Consider the following 18,366-nt stretch of genomic DNA (forward strand, 5'->3'; position numbering starts at 1 on the left):
GCTGCAAAGCAGAGAGTTGGACTCAGGACACCCGATTTGGAGCCTTCCCTCTGGCCTTGGCCAGCCACTGGGCCCAGAACTCCCATCTGCCTGCTTCTACATCTGGAGAGTGGGAATAATCAGTGCCCTTCCTGCCTGGCAGGGCTGGGGTGAGCAAGTCCTTTTGTGAGCCTTCATGTGCTACAAGAGAAATGGGAGCTAGGTTATTATATTTCATTTTGTGAAAATGGCCTCAAGGAATGACCTGCCCCAGAGCAAGTCCCTGATAAACAATGATTAAGAGAAGATTTAAGTCACAGAGAGTCAGGGAAGACACTGTCAGAGCTGAGCGGGCCCTTAGAACCCAGGAGGTCAGAGCTGGGAGGGCCTTAGAACCCAGGAGGTCAGAGCTGGGAGGGCCCTTAGAACTCAGGAGGTCAGAGCTGGGAGGGCCCTTAGAACCCAGGAGGTCAGAGCTGGGAGGGCCCTTAGAACTCAGGAGGTCAGAGCTGGGAGAGCCCTTAGAACCCAGGAGGTCAGAGCTGGGAGGGCCCTTAGAACCCAGAATGTCAGAGCTGGGAGGGCCCTTAGAACCCAGGAGGTCAGAGGTGGGAGGGCCCTTAGAACCCAGGAGGTCAGAGCTGGGAGGGCCCTTAGAACTCAGGAGGTCAGAGCTGGGAGAGCCCTTAGAACCCGGGAGGTCAGAGCTGAGAGAACCCTTAGAACCCGGGAGGTCAGAGCTGGGAGGGCCCTTAGAACCCGGGAGGTCAGAGCTGGGAGGGACACCAATTTTTCATTCTCAGATGAATAAGCCAAGAGGACCACAGAGGAAAAGAGGCTTGTTGAAGTTTACACACCAAGTTACTGGCAAAAAAAAGACAAGTTTCCCCTGCAATCTCGTGTGCTGGAGCACGTGTGCTGTGAGAGAAGGCTGACAGAGCAGGGCAGTTATTCCCACCTTCCCTCTGGCTTCCTCCCCCAGTAGCCTGGGCTCGGGCTCACCCTGCTCAGCCCCTGCCCCATCTTGCCCTCCTGTCTCGTCACACAAGACTTGTCCTCCAGGTCTCAAGGATTCCACCCCTACTAACAAACCCCTCTAGCAGCTCTGCTGAGAAAACCCCAAATGGGGTCATGGTGAAGTCACAGAAGTGAGCAAGAAGAGGCTTCTAGACCAGCAGCAGCTTTGGTCAGAGCAGTCACCACATCCTCCCTGCGCCCTGCGAGCAGGCTCAGCGAGGGGCATGGGCCCCTGGGCGGGAGGACATGCAGCAGGCCGCCCTGAGGCCGGAGATGCAGCAGAGACCCTCCTTCCCACAGTCTCGGCTCTAGGGCTGGGAGGAGAGGGCGAGGGGCTGGAGGCCCAGATGCCTGAGGAACTCAAGGGCCAGACCCAGCTGCACCTGCCCTGTGGTCAGGTGGAAGGAAGAGGAAGTAGCAGGTGGTGGCGAGCCCAGGCCCCTCTGCCTCCAAACCCAGCACCTTCTGCTTCGGGGCCCTGCTTGCCCCGTTACCTGCCAGGGTTCCGGTCCCCACCAGGGGCACAGGCCCGAGTGTTCTCTGGGGAGAGAACCCTCTCACCCTCCCCCGACACGGGCTCCAAGGGGGCAATGACAACAGCCCCGAAGGGAGGAGCAGCGGGGGAAGGGCAGAGCGGCTGGGCGGCCCCGAGGGTCAGCAGCAGAGGGCAGGGCAGGCGTCGCCGGGGCCTGCCTAAGTCACTTCCCCTCCGGTGGCTGGGCCTCAGTTCCCTCATCTGTGACACAGAGGGGCTGAACCAGCCAGACTGGGGAGTCCTCCCAGCTCGAGCCCTTCCCCCTCACAGCTGAGGGCACTACGGGCTCAGGCCCCGATCAGCCCCACTGCGGGAAGGTGGCCCGGCTCCCCCGGCCGCAGCCCAGAAAGGGGACAGCCAGGGGCGGGGCTCCCCAGCAAAGTCTCCCCGGGGCCTCCTCCTGGGCTGGCGGGCGCCGCGAGCAAGGCAGGACGGGTGACTCGGGGCACTCTGCTCAGGCTGCGGGCGGGCCTGGCCTTTAATGCCCAGCCCCAGAGCCCCAAAGGCAGCAGCCCCAGAGCCCAAGGGCCGCCCTCACCGCCCGAGGCGGCTACAACAAAATACCCCCCCCAAGGGGTCCGCACCCACGGAGCCTGCGGCCCCAGTCCTGGCAGAAGTCCCGGCTAGGCCAGAGCCCCCCGCAGACACACACGCACACCCAGGGCACGCACGCTCGGTCTGAGGCAGAACAAGGCCCTTCCCGAGGAAGCCCCTGGCTCGGACAGACTTGGGAAAGACACTTGGCCAGAGCTCCGCCTCTGCTCCCCCATGACCCTGGTGGGGTCCCCTCCCTCTGTCCTCATCGGTACAGCAGACAGCACAGAGCTCCCATTCTCCAGCTCCCAGGGCTGGGAGGGGGAGCCTTAAGTGCAGAAGTCCCATATACAACTTGGTGCGGCAAGGATGTTGTCAAAGACTGCACTGACAGAGCCCAAACTGCTCTGGGCTCTAGCCCAGCTGGGCCAGACTCCGGCCCCCATCCCCGGCCCCCATCCCCACAGGGTCAGACTCCGACCCCCATCCCCACAGGGTCAGACTCCGGCCCCCATCCCCGCAGGACCAGACTCCGGCCCCCATCCTCACAGGGTCAGACTCCAGCCCCCATTGCAGGACCAGCTCCGACCCCCATTGCAGGGTCAGGTTCAGACCCCCATCCCCGCAGGGCCAGATTCCAGCCCCCATTGCAGGACCAGGTTCAGACCCCCATCCCCGCAGGGCCAGATTCCAGCCCCCATTGCAGGGTCAGGCTCCGGCCCCCATTGCAGGACCAGGCTCCGGCCCCCATTGCAGGACCAGGCTCCAGCCCCCATTGCAGGACCAGGCTCCGGCCCCCATTGCAGGACCAGGCTCCAGCCCCCATTGCAGGGTCAGGCTCCGGCCCCCATTGCAGGACCAGGCTCCAGCCCCCATTGCAGGGTCAGGCTCCGGCCCCCTTCCTCGCAGGACCAGACTCCGGCCCCCATCACAGGACCAGCCTAACTCCATTCAGAGGCTCATCACTGGCAGCTTGGCCACCAGTCACATGACTGAGAGGCCCCCAGCAGAGGACTCCTTCGTGCTGTGCCTATAGATGCCTTCATGTATTCAGATGCATAAAAACAAGCCCACTACTACTACAGAGAACTACAGAGAAAACCAATGACAGTGAAGCCCAATGACCAAAATGTTCAGAAAAGCAAGTTCACAGAGCCTGGGCAGGTCAAGGACATCCCTCTCCCCCCCTCCCACCCCCCCGAGATAGCACTGGGGGAAGGCCATGGCAGGGGGACCTCGTGGACCTGGGGCAGGGGGGACGCTGCTAGTGGGGCCTCCACTTTTCTGTGCCAGGCCCGCTCCCCAAGCCACGGGACTGCTGGGGAGAAAATGCTGGAGGCAGCAGAATGCAATAAATGCTTATGGAGCAGCTGCTATGTTCTAGGCCCCGGGCTGGTCAGAAGGGGGTAATAAAGCATCCCTGCCTTCAAGAAGCTTCTACAAAGTTCAAAAGAAAGGAAGTCATCTCAGAGATCATCTATTCCAAGGGTTCTTAACCTGAGGTTCATGAACTTGGGGTTTTTTAGGCATTCTTAATTTTTTTATTTTATTTTTTCTGATTATACATGTACATTAAATTCATAATTTTTATGAATTACGTTGGGAGAAAAATCATGAAAAAAAACAGAAGAAAAAAAGTAAAGAAAGAAAAAAGTGATTAAATTTTTTTTTTTGAGAATGTATTTCAATAAAATGGTTTTCTAAGTATTGCTACACAAAGGTAGAATCTGAAGCCAGACCTTCTGACCCCCAAACCTGGGCTCTTTTTCTTGCTAATCTGTTAAATATCTAGATTAGGTTATATTGTTTCAATACATTATCAGTCACTGGCTTTATTGGTCAAAGTATTCCCTCTGGCTTGGGTGGTCTAGGAAAGCGCTGAAGCTCTTCTCAGAGGAATGCTTTTACATGTGAGGGTCTGGGTTCAGATTCTGCCCTTGTGTCGCCCTGGCAGGTCATTCGCTCTCTGAGCCTCAGAGGCCCAGCACACCTGCACGATGGAGAATTGGACCGGAAGACCTCGGCAAGTCCCTTCCAGTTCTAGGTCAATGATCCTATGACTTCTTGGTGGGGGAAACTCAGCCCCTCATGGCCCCAACACCCCCTCCTCCACTCTTCCAGATGGCAGCCCCTGTGAGCGGGCCCTACCTGTAGATGGAAACATTCTCAATCAGCTCATTGGTCCCGCTGTCATGTAAAATGATGCCCCTCGGGGAGACTTGGAGGGTCACTTTTCGGAGCTTCTTCCCACTAGCTTTGGCCTTGGGGAGAGAAGAGGACAAGGTTGGCTTAGCCCAGCCCAGCCCAGCTTGGTCCCTGGAAGCTAGCCCCCGACTGCCCTGCCCTTTCCTCGGAGGTCCTAACCCCCTCCCAGCTCTGACTTCTGATAACTGGGCTGAGATGACTGGGGAAGGAAAGATCCTGGGGGCAGCAAAGAACCAGGATGGCCACCCGATGCCCATTCTTGCTCCTCCTCGCCTTCGGGGGAGGGCCGCTTCTGGGATGGAGGCAGAGGGAAGGACTAGCCTGCACTGAGGCCCTGGGGGCACCTCTGCAGCTCTGGGCCTCCCCTCCAGCACCAATCCCGGCCCTTCTTTGCCCTAAGGCCCGCGGCCCAAGGCCTGGGCAACACCAAGGCAAAGCCTTGAAAGAGATTCTTTGAAAAGTGAACACAAAAAAGGGGCACCAGGAAGGGCAGGTGGTGGCCTTGCAGGAGCCCCAGCCCTGCCCCCTGGGGGGCTGCCCACAGCTGAGCCCCAGCGCCTGCACCACCAGGACCCTCCTGCCCCAGGACTCCAGGCCCAGAGCCCACAGGGAGCCGCCCACACGGCCAGGCCCCTGACCCCCCCCCGCCCTGTGCCCCCGACACCAGCAGGAGCTGCCGCCGCCGTCTCCCCGAGGCTTTCAGAACAATGTGCTCTCAGAGCCCGGCCACAGGCTCCAACTGTTGGAGCTGAAAGCGGCGTCTGGTTCCACCCCCACCGGACAGAGGAGGGAGCCGGGGCCCCAGGGAGAGGTCTGCCCAGTGTCCCACAGGCCTCCCTCTTTGGGCCGCTCTGCCCCTTCTCCCCGTGGGGAGAGGCAGCACAAAGCCGGGCCTAGGGCAGGACAAGATCCGATCCAAGCCCAGGCCTAGTAAGTTCTCTCTTCTCTCCTGAGCCCGAGGGGTCGGAGCGGGAGAAGCCATGGGTCCTGGGCCGTGGCACTCACCGTGGCCACGATGCGCTTCACAGCCGCCGCCGAGAGCTCCTCCCCTTTGGGCTGCTCCACCAGGGTCATCCCCAGGTACTTGAGGTTGAACAGCATCCCCTCCAGCAGGGTCTCCCTTGTGTCTGTCCAGTTCTCAGGCAACTCTGGTGGAGGAGCAGGGGAACAAAGTGAGCATGACTGCCCATGGCCCCATGGTCTCTCCCAGGACGCCCCAGGAAGCAGCGGGGCCGGGGGACAAAGCGACCATGGGCCCCACCGACAGCACCCAGAACCAGGAGTCTCGGCCCGCGCCGAGGGAGGCCTTCTTGGGAAGGTGGGAGCACGGGAACTGACAAGGAGGTCAGGGGGGAGGGAAGGTGGTCACAGAAGGAGGGGAAAGCATTACTTCTTCCAACCAGAAGGAGGGGCAATGACAGAACTCCGCAGGGACCCCAGCAGCCAGACCCCCACTGATCCAGGGAGAGTGGGGCTGGATTAGCTAATTAGCTGGATGGTGTTTGGGGTCATCAAGGATAATAAGGATTCCACAGAGCACCCCAGGGAAGACTGGGGATGGGGGGAGCAATGACCATGGTGGGGGACGACACTTAGAAGCAAAGAGGAAGGAGAGAAAGAATAATAACAATAAACAACCACAACAATAGTTAGACTTTATACCACACTTTCAGGTTTGCAAAATACTTTACCTATACAGGGTGACTCAAAGTGAACACTTTCCAAACTGGATCACTCGTAACCAGGTTATAAGTGAGAGTACTGAAAGCACCAAACTGGAAAGTTATTCCCTGACATTTCCTTACTTTTCTTCCAGACAGGTCTATTACAAATCATTTTTGACTACATGTTCACATATAACAGTTACTGAAAAATAAATTTTGCAAAGTGTCGATTCTTTTTGGATCACCCTATATTAAATCATTTTATCCTCACAACAATCCTGGAAGGTGGGTTATTATCATTCCCATAAAGCTCCTAACTATTTGCGCTCAGGTCTTCCTGACTTCAAGTCCAGGGTGAGTGCCATCCTTTTATAGGGACAGGCAGAGAGACAGACAGACACTCCCAGACCATCAACTCTGCTTCTAATGTATCCCAGTCCTGAACAAATAAAAAATATTTATAAGGGAAACTTGAGCCCACCATAAGAGTGGCCCCCATTTCTGCAGCCTTGGGAAGCTCCTGAGTTAACTACCAATATCCACTACTTGACAAATGGGTAAAGCCAAAGCTGTTCAAGATCCTACAATGGCTACTCACATCGGGGAGGCTCAAACCCAAGTCTTCTGAGCCACACCCAACATGCTTCCCACTGAACCCCATTGCCCTCCACATAAGGAACAACCTCCTGACGAAGAGAGCGTTCGGAAAAGGGCTGATGGGCAGGGAGTCCCCGCTGGTGAATTCCTCTGAGCTGGGACTAGATGCCCACCTTTCAGCTCTGAAACACTGTGACCGAATGGAACAAATAGAGAGCAATGTAAAGGCCTGGGGGTCCCAGGGCAGGAGGAACGCTCCAGACTCAGCACACAAGAAGTTTGCATTCACTCCCTTCCTCCCTCCATGTTGGAGAGCTGCTCGGAATGGCTCAGTCAGAGGCCAAGAAACAGCACATGGGGGAAGAACAGGCCAGCCGGGGGCCTGCAGGGGCCAGAGGCAGAGGGCAGCCCGGCGGGTCACATGGCAAGAGAGCCCCAAATGGCCGGGGTCAGAGAGAGTCTCCCAGGAGGCAGCCAGCTGGAGAGGGGCAGCCACAGACCTCCCAGCCCCAGCGCAGACCCCAGAGCCCCCCAACACCAAGGAGGCGAGAGCTCTGCTGTCCAGCTCTAGTCAGACCCACTGGGACCATCTTGTCAAGACAGAAAACGAACATTTCTGAAACCCTATTACGTTCCAGGCACTGTGAGAAGTACTGGGAATTTAAAAAGCACACCAACCTCCCACTGACCACCACAAAAACACCTGTTTCATTCTGAGCTTTAAGTTTTAGGCAGATAATTAACAAACTGGAACCGGTCCAGGAGAAACAAGGAGGAGATGGGAAGACCACATTATATGACAATCAGTCAAAGGCAGTAAAGACACCTGACCTGGAGAACCATCAATCAACACATTTATTAAGTGCATATTATGTGCAAACAAAAATCACAATCTCTATTTGCAGAGAACTTACATTATAATTAATGAGGGAGACAAGAAGTCCATATAGAAATCCAGACGGCCTAAACATAAAACAAACAGACACAAGGAGCTAACGGCGAGGCCGGCATCAGGGAGAGAAGGCAGGTCCTTCCCAGCACTTGGGGAATCAGAAAAAAAGCTTCTTGCAGGCAACGCTTGGCTGCTTCTTACAGGCAGAGGTAAGGAGAAAAGGCAGTGCAGGCACATTCATGGCAATGGGAAATGAGTGTCCTGTGTAAGGAACAGAGAGAAGGCTGGTTGGGCTAGATCAGAGCGTGAGAATGGGACCAAGACTGTACAAGGCTTCTACAAGCTAAATTAAGAGAGCAGAATCCCTGTCTGCAAGTGTCTGAAGGCCTCTGCCAGGAGGAAGGATCCGATTGGTGGGTCTTTCCCCAAAGAGCAGAACAAGGAACAATGAAGGGAAGTCACAAAGAGGAAGATTTAAGAGTGGCCAGTTAAGGGAAAACATCCTGACAATCAGAGCTATCCAAAAGTGGGATGGGCGGCCTCAGGAAGTGGTGGGTTCCCCCTTGATGGATATCTCCAAGCAGAGCTGAGGAAGAATTTCCATCAGGGATGACGAAGAAGGAATTCCTGCTCTAATAGAGATTAGGCTAAACAGCTTGGGAGGTTTGGGACTCAGGGTCAATGGTGACCCAGGCCAGAGGTTCTGAGGGAAACCCCTGGATGGGAGGGGACGCAACTAAATATAGCCAGACATGGGACATGCGCTCCCAGCTTGCATTTCTGAAATCACCTAACTCCTAGCTCGGACTTCAGCCACACATCCTCCTCTATAAACAGGGGACTCTACTGCCCCACTGACCTCACTGGGGAGGCAGAGGAGAGAAGAGGGAGAAAATCCACTGTCAGACTTGAGGCCTAAGTCACAAAGGCACCCCAAAACAACAAAATATTCCCAGCAGCGCTTTGCAGAAAAGCAAAGGCCTGAAAGAACTGGAAACTGAGAGGATGCCCATCATCTGGGGAATGGCTGAATAAGTTATGGCATATATGTGTAATGGAATATAATGGTTCTATAAGAAATGATGACTAGGCTGATTTCAGAGAGGCATGGGAAGACTTACATGAACTGATGCTGAGCAGAACCAGAACATTATGCACAGTAAGAACAAGATTATAGGATGATCAAGTGTGAGAGACTTGGCTCTTCTTAGCAATGTGGCAATCCAAGGCAAGTCCAATAAGTTTGTGATACAAAGTACCAGTTGCATACTATGAAAAAACATAGTATTTTCACCTTTTTTTGACTGTATGCTTTTTCTTTCTTTTGGTTTTTTCCCTTTTGGTCTGATTTTTCTTGCACAATATGACAAATATGAAATTTTTTTAAAGGTTTACACATGTTTAACCTATATTGGATTGCTTGGGAAGGGAGAAGGTAAGGGTAGAAGAAAAATTTGGAACTTTAAAGTGTTACAAATATGGATGTTGAAAACTACCTTTACATGTAACTGGAAAAATAAAATACTATTAAGGAGAAAAAAAAAAAACAGCAAAAGCCTAGAAACACACAGAGAAGCGTGGGGAAGTTAATATAAACAGATACAAAATAAAGTAAGCAACACACAATGACTACAATGATGCAAATGTAAAGAACAAAAACAAATAATTAAAATAACAGATATGTCATTATAAATGAATCTCTCTCTTCTCCTACAAAGTCAGGAGACTGTGAGCCAACACTGCCTATACAGCTAGACTCTGGAGATACTTTCAGTTTTGCCATTCTGCCTTTCTTCTTCCATTCTATTCTTTCTTAAACAGTTCTCTGGGGAATGAAATCAGTTTTGCGGGCTCACAGCTTTAGAGCTAAAGTTCACAGAATCAGTCCCTGGAAAGATCGTTGGAGGCCATCGAGTCCATCTCTTTCACCTAATAGATGAGCAAACTGAGGCCCGTGGGGGTTATGTGAATTCCCCAAAGTCCCAGAGGGGTAAGTGTCAGAGGCAGGAACCCAGCTTTACCCAAACCTGTCACTTATCCCACTACTTATTTAAAAATTAAGCAACAAAGAGTCATCAAGCCTATATTTTTTGAAGCACAAAAGGATGCAGTTCTGTGAAGATGAGCTCAGCGTGTCCTGCACCCTAGTCGACTGGCGCAGTCCTGCTGCTACTTTCCCCAAAGGGAGCCTGCAGGAGTCCAAGGCCCACTGAAGACCAATGAGTCCGATTTCGGTTCCGGGGCTCTTACTCCAATGCTGCGTTCCCAGGGAAGGCCCTGCCCTGAGCCGCCTCCCTGGGGGCAGGCAGGCAGGAAGTCCAAGCAGACAGCTGGGACAGGGCGTCTCCAGCAAGTCTCGGGCAGGCCATGGGGGCTCTGCTAACCACAAGCCCCAACAGGCTGTGGCACTTACATCGAATTAACCCTCCGAAGGCTCCACCAGAAGACTGCAGCTTCGACTGTCTCACTCTCCCCCTGGAGAGAAGTGGATTTAACCTTGGGGGAGATTTTCTGCCCCTGCCCTTTTTGATTCTCTCCCTGTTTTCAAAGGAACCTGGATGTCAGAATTAGGAGGAGTCTTCATGGACGCCTGGCCACTCCATCTTACAGGAGAAAAGGGATCGCCCCCAAAGCTAGTGTGGGGTGCCCTGGTACCAAGCTGGCCCTGAACCCCACCAGCACCAACGCGGCCCAGAAAGTGGCTCTCGCCGCGGCCCAGAACCATGCCAGCCCCTCTTACCGGAGAGCCGAGGGACTCGTGACGAGGAAGGACGCTGCCAACATGGGGGGACTTAGTCTGCCTGACTCTGCCTGTGTGTCACAAATGTGTTTGTTTCCCTTTTCTTTTTTCCCCACTGAATGAAGGGGAGCTGGGAGGAAGAACACAAATTATGAGTTGAAAAAGTGTTAATGTTTTAAATAGATAAGAAAGCCCGCCAGTCAGCTCTAGAAGAGTTCCGATGAAAGCCTCATGTTTAAGTGAGGGGGCTGGAGCAGACAGCCTCGGAGGTCCGGTCCAGTTCCACAGCTATGATTCCCTTCCTTTCTCTCAGCTACAAGCAAGAGCAGCTATTTCCTTCCAAGGACCAACTCCCCAGGGACTCCTGTAACATTCCCTCTCCTCGCCATCCATTACAGTGAACATTCAGATTCTAGGGCTTCAAGCCTGTACTACCTTGGGCTATGCTCCCTGTAGTCCCACTGACTCCTCTCCTTCCTCTAGAATATACACTGAGCTCCCAGCCCTCTCCTGGACCCTCTCCAATGTAGTTTCCGCTCCCTCCAATCCATGGCAACAAGCACTTGCCAAGGTCGCCTGATGACCTCCTCAATCCCAAAACATTTGTCTCCCCCCGACTTGGGGATGCTTGGCAGCCAGCAAAGCCAAAGTCCTCCCCAAGTGGCCAGACTTCCTCTTTCCCAAATGAGATATCTGAAATGCCTCCTCGGAAAGAAGCCTTCCCGGAATGAGGGGGGTCCTAGAACCTGCCCCCACCATTCACGGTCCCGCCTGCCCAGGGTAACCAGCCGCAATGTCTGTCCCTCTGCAGTGGGGAAGGAGTCCCAGAATCTCATCTGGGAGAGATCCTCGGGGCCATCTGGTCCCATCAGTGATTCCCATCTCTCACAGCCAGAGGAGTGCACCCCAGCCTTAGCTCAGAGAATTTTAGGGAGAAGAACCTACCACTTCTTAAGACAGCCTCATATACTTCCAGTCAGTTAAAATAGTTTAAACCCTCCTTTATAGTGAGTCCAACTGGGCTTCCTCGAACTCAGCAATTTGGGCTGCCATATAACCAGGCTAATCTTTCCAATCTTCTAACTGTGAGAGTCCCTCCCCCTCTAGGGCTCTGACCTGGGTCCCCACCTCTTTTTGATCTATACTATCTCACTTGGTAATCTTATCAGCCCCCATGGGTTCCATTAAGCTCTCAGATCTATAAAGCCAGCCTGGGTCTCTCTCCTAGGTTACAATTATGGATTTCCAACTATCTCCCAGATATCTGAACTGTAGGCTTTCAAATGCAGCAGGGACAAACAGATGTCATTATTTAATCTCCCCCATTCTTGCCTCCAAACTTTCCTTTTACTATAAAGGAGGCCACCCCTATCCCAGGCTGACAACCTCAATGTCAATCTCCACTCCTCACTCCTCCTCACCCCCAAATACAACCCACAACCCATCACCAAATTTGACCATTTCTGCTTTGACAACAGCTCTCTCCCAGGTCCCCTTCTCTCTACTCCAGCAGCCACAAGACCAGCTAAAGGCTCGTCACTTCCCACCTGGACTGCTGCTACTGCACCTTCTAACTGGCCTACCACACTCGTAAGCTCTGCCCATGGAACTCCTTTGCCTCAAAGAGTACCAGTGGCTCCCTAATACTCCTAAGATCACACGGTTCCAAGAAAGACACAGGAAAGAAAAGTGGGGGCTCTTACTCAAGAACTCAAGTTCAAAAGAATTCAGATTCAGGCTCAGAGAGGGACTCCCCCATCATCTGTTAGTTGAGGTCCAGCCTCAAGGGGCTCATTCATCATCAGTTTGCCAACAGAATGACCAATCCTGGGGGATGCAGCAACACAGACTGACCATCAACTGAGCACAGAAGGGGCTGTAATCTATGTCAGTATGTCACTTTACTATCCCAATGGAATTCTGGATCCTTAAAGGCCAAAAGACAGCTTATGTATTCTCTGTTCTCAGTTCCCACATTCTTTGTTTTAACTGCTTCCCTCATGCAAGCCCTGACATTGTGTTCTAAAGTCCTTCTTAGTTCTGACATTCTGGGTCCTAAGGGCCTTTCCAGCTCTGACATTCTGTGTTTTAAGGACCCTCCCAGTACTGACATCCTGAGTTCTAAGGGGTCTCCCAGCTCTGACTTCCTGGGTTCTAAGGGCCCTCCCAGTTCTGACCTCCTGGGTTCTAAGGGCCTTCCCAGCTCTAACATTCTGGGTTCTGAGATTCTTCCCTGTTCTAGGGTTCTTAAATACACAAAACCTTACGACCCAAAATTCTAATTCTGCAAAGGTTATCAGTCACAGAGGAATCACATTGGAAACTGAGGCCCAACACAAGCCTTCTTCCTCTTGCTTTCTCTTCCTCCCTTTCCCCACAGTAATCTCCCACTAGCCTTCCACCGACTCCAGTCCCATCCCTCTTTCAAGGTTTACTCTGAGGCCTTAAGTCAAAGTGACATCACAAGGCTAAAAGGGCCCTTCAAGACCACCTAATCCAATCCTTTCATTTTAGACACAGAAACTGAGGCCCAGAGAGGCCAGTAGATTGCTTCCCAAGGACACACAAGCACTAAGTGTCCAGAAAACGTGTTCTCCCTGCCCCAGGAAACCTGTCACTTCTCCACTTCATGCTGGATTCTGTTCTAAAGGTTCCTCCAAAACAATGTCGGCCTTACTCTATTGTCAAAGCCTCATATATTAGCATCAGGGAGAGCACCCAGGAGGAGCTCAATGGACACTACATCAATGACATCAAATGTAAGTTAGAGCCCCTAACCTCCTTCATTCTCCCCTAAGCTCAGGTTCTGAACGGCTGGCCCAACTGGCAAAATCATGATTCCATATCCAAGGGGGCTCTTTCAAGAGGAAGGTTGAGAAGAGATCATTGTACACGGCAACAACAAGATTATAGGATCAACTCTGATGGATGTGGCTCTCTTCAACAATGAACTGATTCAGACCAGTTCCAATGATCTTGTGATGGAGAGAGCCATCTGCACCCAGAGAGAGAGAGGACTGTGGGAACTGAGTGTAACCACAACATTGTATTTTTTGGTTGTAGTTTGCTTGCATTTTGTTTTCTTCCTGTCTTTTTTTCCTTTTGGATCTGATTTTTCTTGTGCAGCATGATAAATGTGGAAATATGTATGGAAGAATTGCACACATTTAACATATATTGGATTATTTGCCATCTAAGGAAGGGAGTGGGGGGAAAGGAGGGAAAAAATTTAGAACACAAGGTTTTGCAAGGGTGAATGTTAAAAATTATCTATGCATATATTTTTGAAAATAAAAGGCTTTAAAAACTAAAAATAAAAAAGGAAGGGTGAGCCTCAAACCACCTAGAAAGCACAGGCCCAATCCCAAACCTCAGAAAAACTCCTCTTTGCTTCCCAGCCCTCTTCCAGCTGGGCCTATTTTTAGAGACATTTGTCAGCAGTGATGGCGCTATTTTAGCTCCGCCATTTTACAGATGACCTGCTACCAAAGCTAAATGAGGACAGACCATATGTTCCGTCTAACTTGTTGCCTCAAGTTGGTACACAAGCAGATGTTAATGAGATCTGTCCATTCTCATTATCGTCTGAGCCCACAGGGACCAGAGTCAGGCCTCCACACAGGGCCCTGGGAAGGCGAGTACCATCCATGAGAGGCCATCATTCTCAGAAAGGGGATGGACAGGGACAGTGGGTCACACAGGGACCACAGGCCCCGGACCCTGCCCCTGTTTAGCCAAGAAGCTAGCCCAGAATGTCCGAGTGAGAGGGCTTGAGGACACAAATCGTGAGCGAGGGACAGCCTTTAGGACCACAAGTGTCTGAGCCAGGAGGGACACCAAAACCCAGAACGTCCAAGCCGGGAGGGACACCGAAACCCGGAACGTCCCAGCCGGGAGGGACACCGAAACCCGGAACGTCCCAGCCGGGAGGGACACCGAAACCCGGAACGTCCCAGCCGGGAGGGACACCGAAACCCGGAACGTCCCAGCCGGGAGGGACACCGAAACCCATAATGGTCAAGCCACGAGGGACACCGAAACGCAGAATGTCCAAGTCACAAAGGACTTAGAAAGCTATCCTGATATTCTCAAAACCAATTCCTAGAGATGCAATGAGCAAGGAGAAAAAACCCAGGGATGGGAGCCCTGAGAGGCTGTAGGGAACCTAGTGCCTCTGACCCTGAGCAAAGAGCCATGTGTCCAATGGGAATAATGTCATCTGGTGTAGGGGCACCGGGAGAAGAAAATGAGATAAGTGACAGCTTTAGGTAATGACTGCTATTAAAGGGCACATCAAAACTGGAGATCAGTGTGTCCAGGCAAAGGGGAAGGCCAGCTCTCTCTTGTAGCCTTTTACACAGCCTGTCTCACTGCCCGTGGGTCACTCCTCTCAGTCTGCTCCTCTGTAAAATGCAGGGGTTGAGCTAGGAAGTACCCGAGGTCCCTTCTAGATCTGGGATCCTTGGGACCCTCTTTTCTCTCCCTCCCTTCTGGCTCACTCTCCAGGGAGTCAATGATGCCATCCTCTGGAAGGTCCACACCGCCACCCTGCCACCTCTGAGCTCCAGCGAAGGGAAGGCTCTTCAGGTGGGGAATCCGGGCCAATGTTCAGGGAACCAGTGGGGCTGGCAAGGATTGCACCAAAAGCTCCCCTCAAGAGCCGGTTTAACAGAAAGGGTCTTCCTTCACTTCAAGAAAAAAACTACCTCCCTCTCCTTCCATTCTCCCCCACCCAGCAGAGAAGCAGGCTACCCCAAAGGTTCAAGACCAAGGTAGCCAGGAACTACAAACAGCTCCTCAAGTAAGCCCAAGGGGAAGAAAACCATAAAGTATTTATGGTTCTATTAAAATTCTCCAGGGAGCAAGAAGGCAAGGAGGTAGAAAGCAAGAATGACACAAAGAGAATTAGGGGATCTCAGGTAGGAGGCTCCAGCCCTGACGTTGGAGTTCTATTCCAAACTATCTGTATGACCTGTCCTTTTCTCTCTCTGGGCCTGAAGGCTCCAGGTCTGCAAAAGGAGTTAGGGTGCCTCTAAGATCCCACCCAGCTCTGACATCCTGAGTTCTAAGGTCTTCTCAGCTCTCACATCCTGGGTTCTAAGGGCCCTCCCAGCTCTGACATCCTGGTTCTAAGGTTTCCTGTAGCTCTGACATCCCATGTTCTAAGGGCCTCCCAGCTCTGACATTTTGTGTGATAAGACTCCCCCTTTCTTCCACCTCTATTATCTTCCCCCTCAACTCTGACATTCTGTACTCTAAGATCCCTCCATGCTCTGGAAGTCTATGTTTTAAATTCTTTTCTGGCTGACATTCTACATGCTATATTCTGGCAGGGCTTTCAGAAAGATAACTGATAGGGACAATGGGTCACATATGGGCCAAAGGCCCCTGCCCTTGCCTATCCAAGAAGCAAGCCAAGAATGCCCAAGCTGAGAGGGCCTTAGAACACAAAACGTGAGTTTGGGACGGCCCTTAGGACAATGAATGTCAGAGCTAGGAGAAACACTGAAACCCCAAAGTCCAGCCAGAAAGGACCTTAGAAATCTATTCTAACATTTTCAAACCAAATTTCTACAGATGCAATGAATAAGAGGGGGAAGTCCCAAACCCCAGCTCTGGCATTTCATGTTCTGGGGCCCTTCCTAATTCTGACACTGTTCTAACTTTCCCTCCTTCCAGTTGTAATCTTCTATTTTCTGATGTCCCTTTCATCTCCTGCATGCTACATCTTAAGGTTCCCTCCTCAACGCTGTTATTTCAAGTCCCAAGACTCTTTTCAGCTATGACACTCTCAGATCCCTTCACTGACAATGTCCCAAATCCTCCCAGCTCTGACAATCTGAGCCTTAAGATTTCTCCCAGCTTGGACATTTTGTGTTCTAAGGACCTTCTTCTCTTCCCCCTCAGAGAGAACAGAGAAGCACCTCTGGGACAATTGTGAGCCGAGGTCTCCCTGGACAAAATGTTAGGGTCTACCCTTTGCACGTGTCCCCAGGGGAAGGGCAGGAGCCACGTCAGCCACCAGACCATCCCAGGAGCCAAGACTCGAGCCAAACCCACGGCACTCCCCTGCTGCAAGCCCCAAGAGACACAAACTGCAAGCAGCATCTCTGTGGCTTCCTCGACAATTTAACTCCCCACAAGCATTTCTTTCAATGCCGGCTGTGTTGGGCTAAAACAAATTCAGCTAAGCCCAGGCGCTCCCAGAACTTGGAAGTCTGATAAAGAAAGTCCGTGCGCACGGCAGGCGCACATCTGATCGGAGGGGGGAGAACGCTCTGACTTTGGGGGTCTGGGAGGGGGGATCAGCCTGACGCTGAGGCAGGGAGGAATCCAGGAGGGCAATAGGGAGGAGGTGGAGCACCGGAGGCCAAGGAAAGGGCTGAGAAAGCACCGGCACATCCCGAGGGGAGTCCGGTTTGTCTGGGCGGAGAGGCAGCAGCAGAAACCAGAATGAGTGGGTGACCCCGCATATCAGGCAACAGGGAGCGACAGAGACTTCTGAGCACCTGAACAACACGACAACATCTTAATATTAATCTAATCAAGAATGGAGTGAAGTGATAATGATAATAATGGGGACTCTTAGTAAAGTGGAAAAAGGACTGGTTCTCAACTCAAAGGCTCAGAGCCCCCTTCTGAGGCTCACTGCCTGTGCCGTGCATCCCGTGTATAACATGAGGGGTTCTCCAGCTCCAGGTCTCCCATCTCAAGGTCCTCTGGGGGAAGTAAAAGGTGCCATTCTATCCCCATTTGAGAAGAAGAAACTGAGGTTCAGAGAGATAAAGTGACTAGCCTGAGATCCCCCAGCTATGATCTCAGATCTCAAATCCAGCTCTTCACACATGCCGGGCCACTGGCTGGATGCATGAGAGCAAGGGCAGGAGGCCCTCCTGGGAGCACTTCCCACTCAGGGAGCCTTCTCAGAGAGCAATGTGAGGGGAAGCAGAACACTGGGAACTCCAGAGAGATGGCCTGGGTCTAGACCCCACCTCTGACACCGACTGCCAGCGGATCCAGGACAAGCTGCTTAATATCCTCGGCCAACATTTTATTAAGCTCCTACTCTGTGCCTCACACTGTGCGGAGGGGGCGGGGGAGGAGCTCCTGCCTGAGGGTGGAGGTAAGGTGAAAACAACTGTGAGGAACCAAGCTACAAGGGAAACAATCATAGGAGCCCTACAGGAGGCAGACCTGCTCTTATTAAGGCAGGAGGTAACTTGGAGATATTCAAGAGAGAGAAGACACTAGTGTAAAGGGGAGTTAAGATGGGATTTTAGCTGGGACTTGAAGGAAACCAGGGGGTTCAGCAGTCAGAGCTGAAGGAGGAGAGAGTTCCAGGCACTGAGCAGTCAGAGAGAATGTCTTGGGGATTCTCCCCAGTTGCCTAGGAAAGGTTTTGAACACCAGAGGATTTGTATTTGATCCTGGAAGCAAGAAGCCCTGAAGTTTAATTGGGGGGGGGAGGGGAGGGAAGCGGGAGGACAGTCAGATGGTCACCCAGGGCTTTAGGAAAACCACTTTTAGTGTCAGAGTGGGGAAAGACTTGAGGCAGGCCGACCGTCAGCAGCTACTGCCCTAGCCCAGGTGTGAGGAGATGAAGCTCCGGGTGGCAGGAGGCGGCATGCTGTGCTCAGTTCTTAGCCCTCACCTGCAAAATGAGGCACTGGGAGTCAGACTCCCCATAATGAAACTAGGGGGGACCTTTCCAGAGGTTTCAGTTGGCAGTGGGAGGGCTTATGGCCATAAGATTTAGCCCCAAGCTCACCTCCAGACCCCACCTTCACCATTAACTGGCTAATCTCCTTTTCTGGCACTCTGGACTCTTCCTAGGTCATCCTTAGTCAACCAAAAAGCATTTATTAAGCTTTTACTACATGCAAGGCAATGTGCCAAGTGCTGAAGATACAAAGGCAAAAAAAAAAAAAAAAAGATAACCACCAAACCATGCTTTCAATTACTATCCAACTTCCCCCTAACCTCCCAGGACCTTATACAAACACACAGCAGGCACTTGGTGAACTCATCTAGGCAGGTGACTTAAAAAAAACAACGAAGAGATGGTTGACAAGGAAAAGAGGCCTCAAGCCTGCTACTTAGGCTGTGTGACTTTGGGCAAGTCACTCTACCTCTGAGCCTCAGTTTTCCCATCTGTAAAATCAGATGGTTCAGCCGATGATCCTAAGGTTCCTTTCAGTTCTGA

At 52.3% G+C, this 18,366-nt stretch overlaps 1 protein-coding gene across 2 annotated transcripts in view; it reads right to left on the reverse strand.

The window, feature by feature from the left end:
• Positions 1-18,366, reverse strand: part of LDLRAP1 (low density lipoprotein receptor adaptor protein 1) — a 36,853-nt gene that overhangs the window by 14,877 nt on the left and 3,610 nt on the right. The window contains exons 1-3 of one of the 2 annotated variants that reach the window (XM_051988214.1): positions 10,164-10,265; positions 5,276-5,418; positions 4,214-4,326 (exon numbers count right to left, since the gene is read on the reverse strand). In XM_051988214.1, the coding sequence (XP_051844174.1) occupies positions 4,214-4,326; positions 5,276-5,371 (209 nt within the window). In that variant the 5' untranslated portion in view covers positions 5,372-5,418; positions 10,164-10,265. Of the gene's footprint in view, positions 1-4,213; positions 4,327-5,275; positions 5,419-10,163; positions 10,266-18,366 lie in introns of those variants that run through there. The other variant, XM_051988213.1, reaches the window with a different exon arrangement.

The sequence above is a fragment of the Antechinus flavipes genome, chromosome 3 (assembly GCF_016432865.1).
Source record: "Antechinus flavipes isolate AdamAnt ecotype Samford, QLD, Australia chromosome 3, AdamAnt_v2, whole genome shotgun sequence".
Classification (NCBI taxonomy): Eukaryota; Metazoa; Chordata; class Mammalia; order Dasyuromorphia; family Dasyuridae; genus Antechinus; species Antechinus flavipes.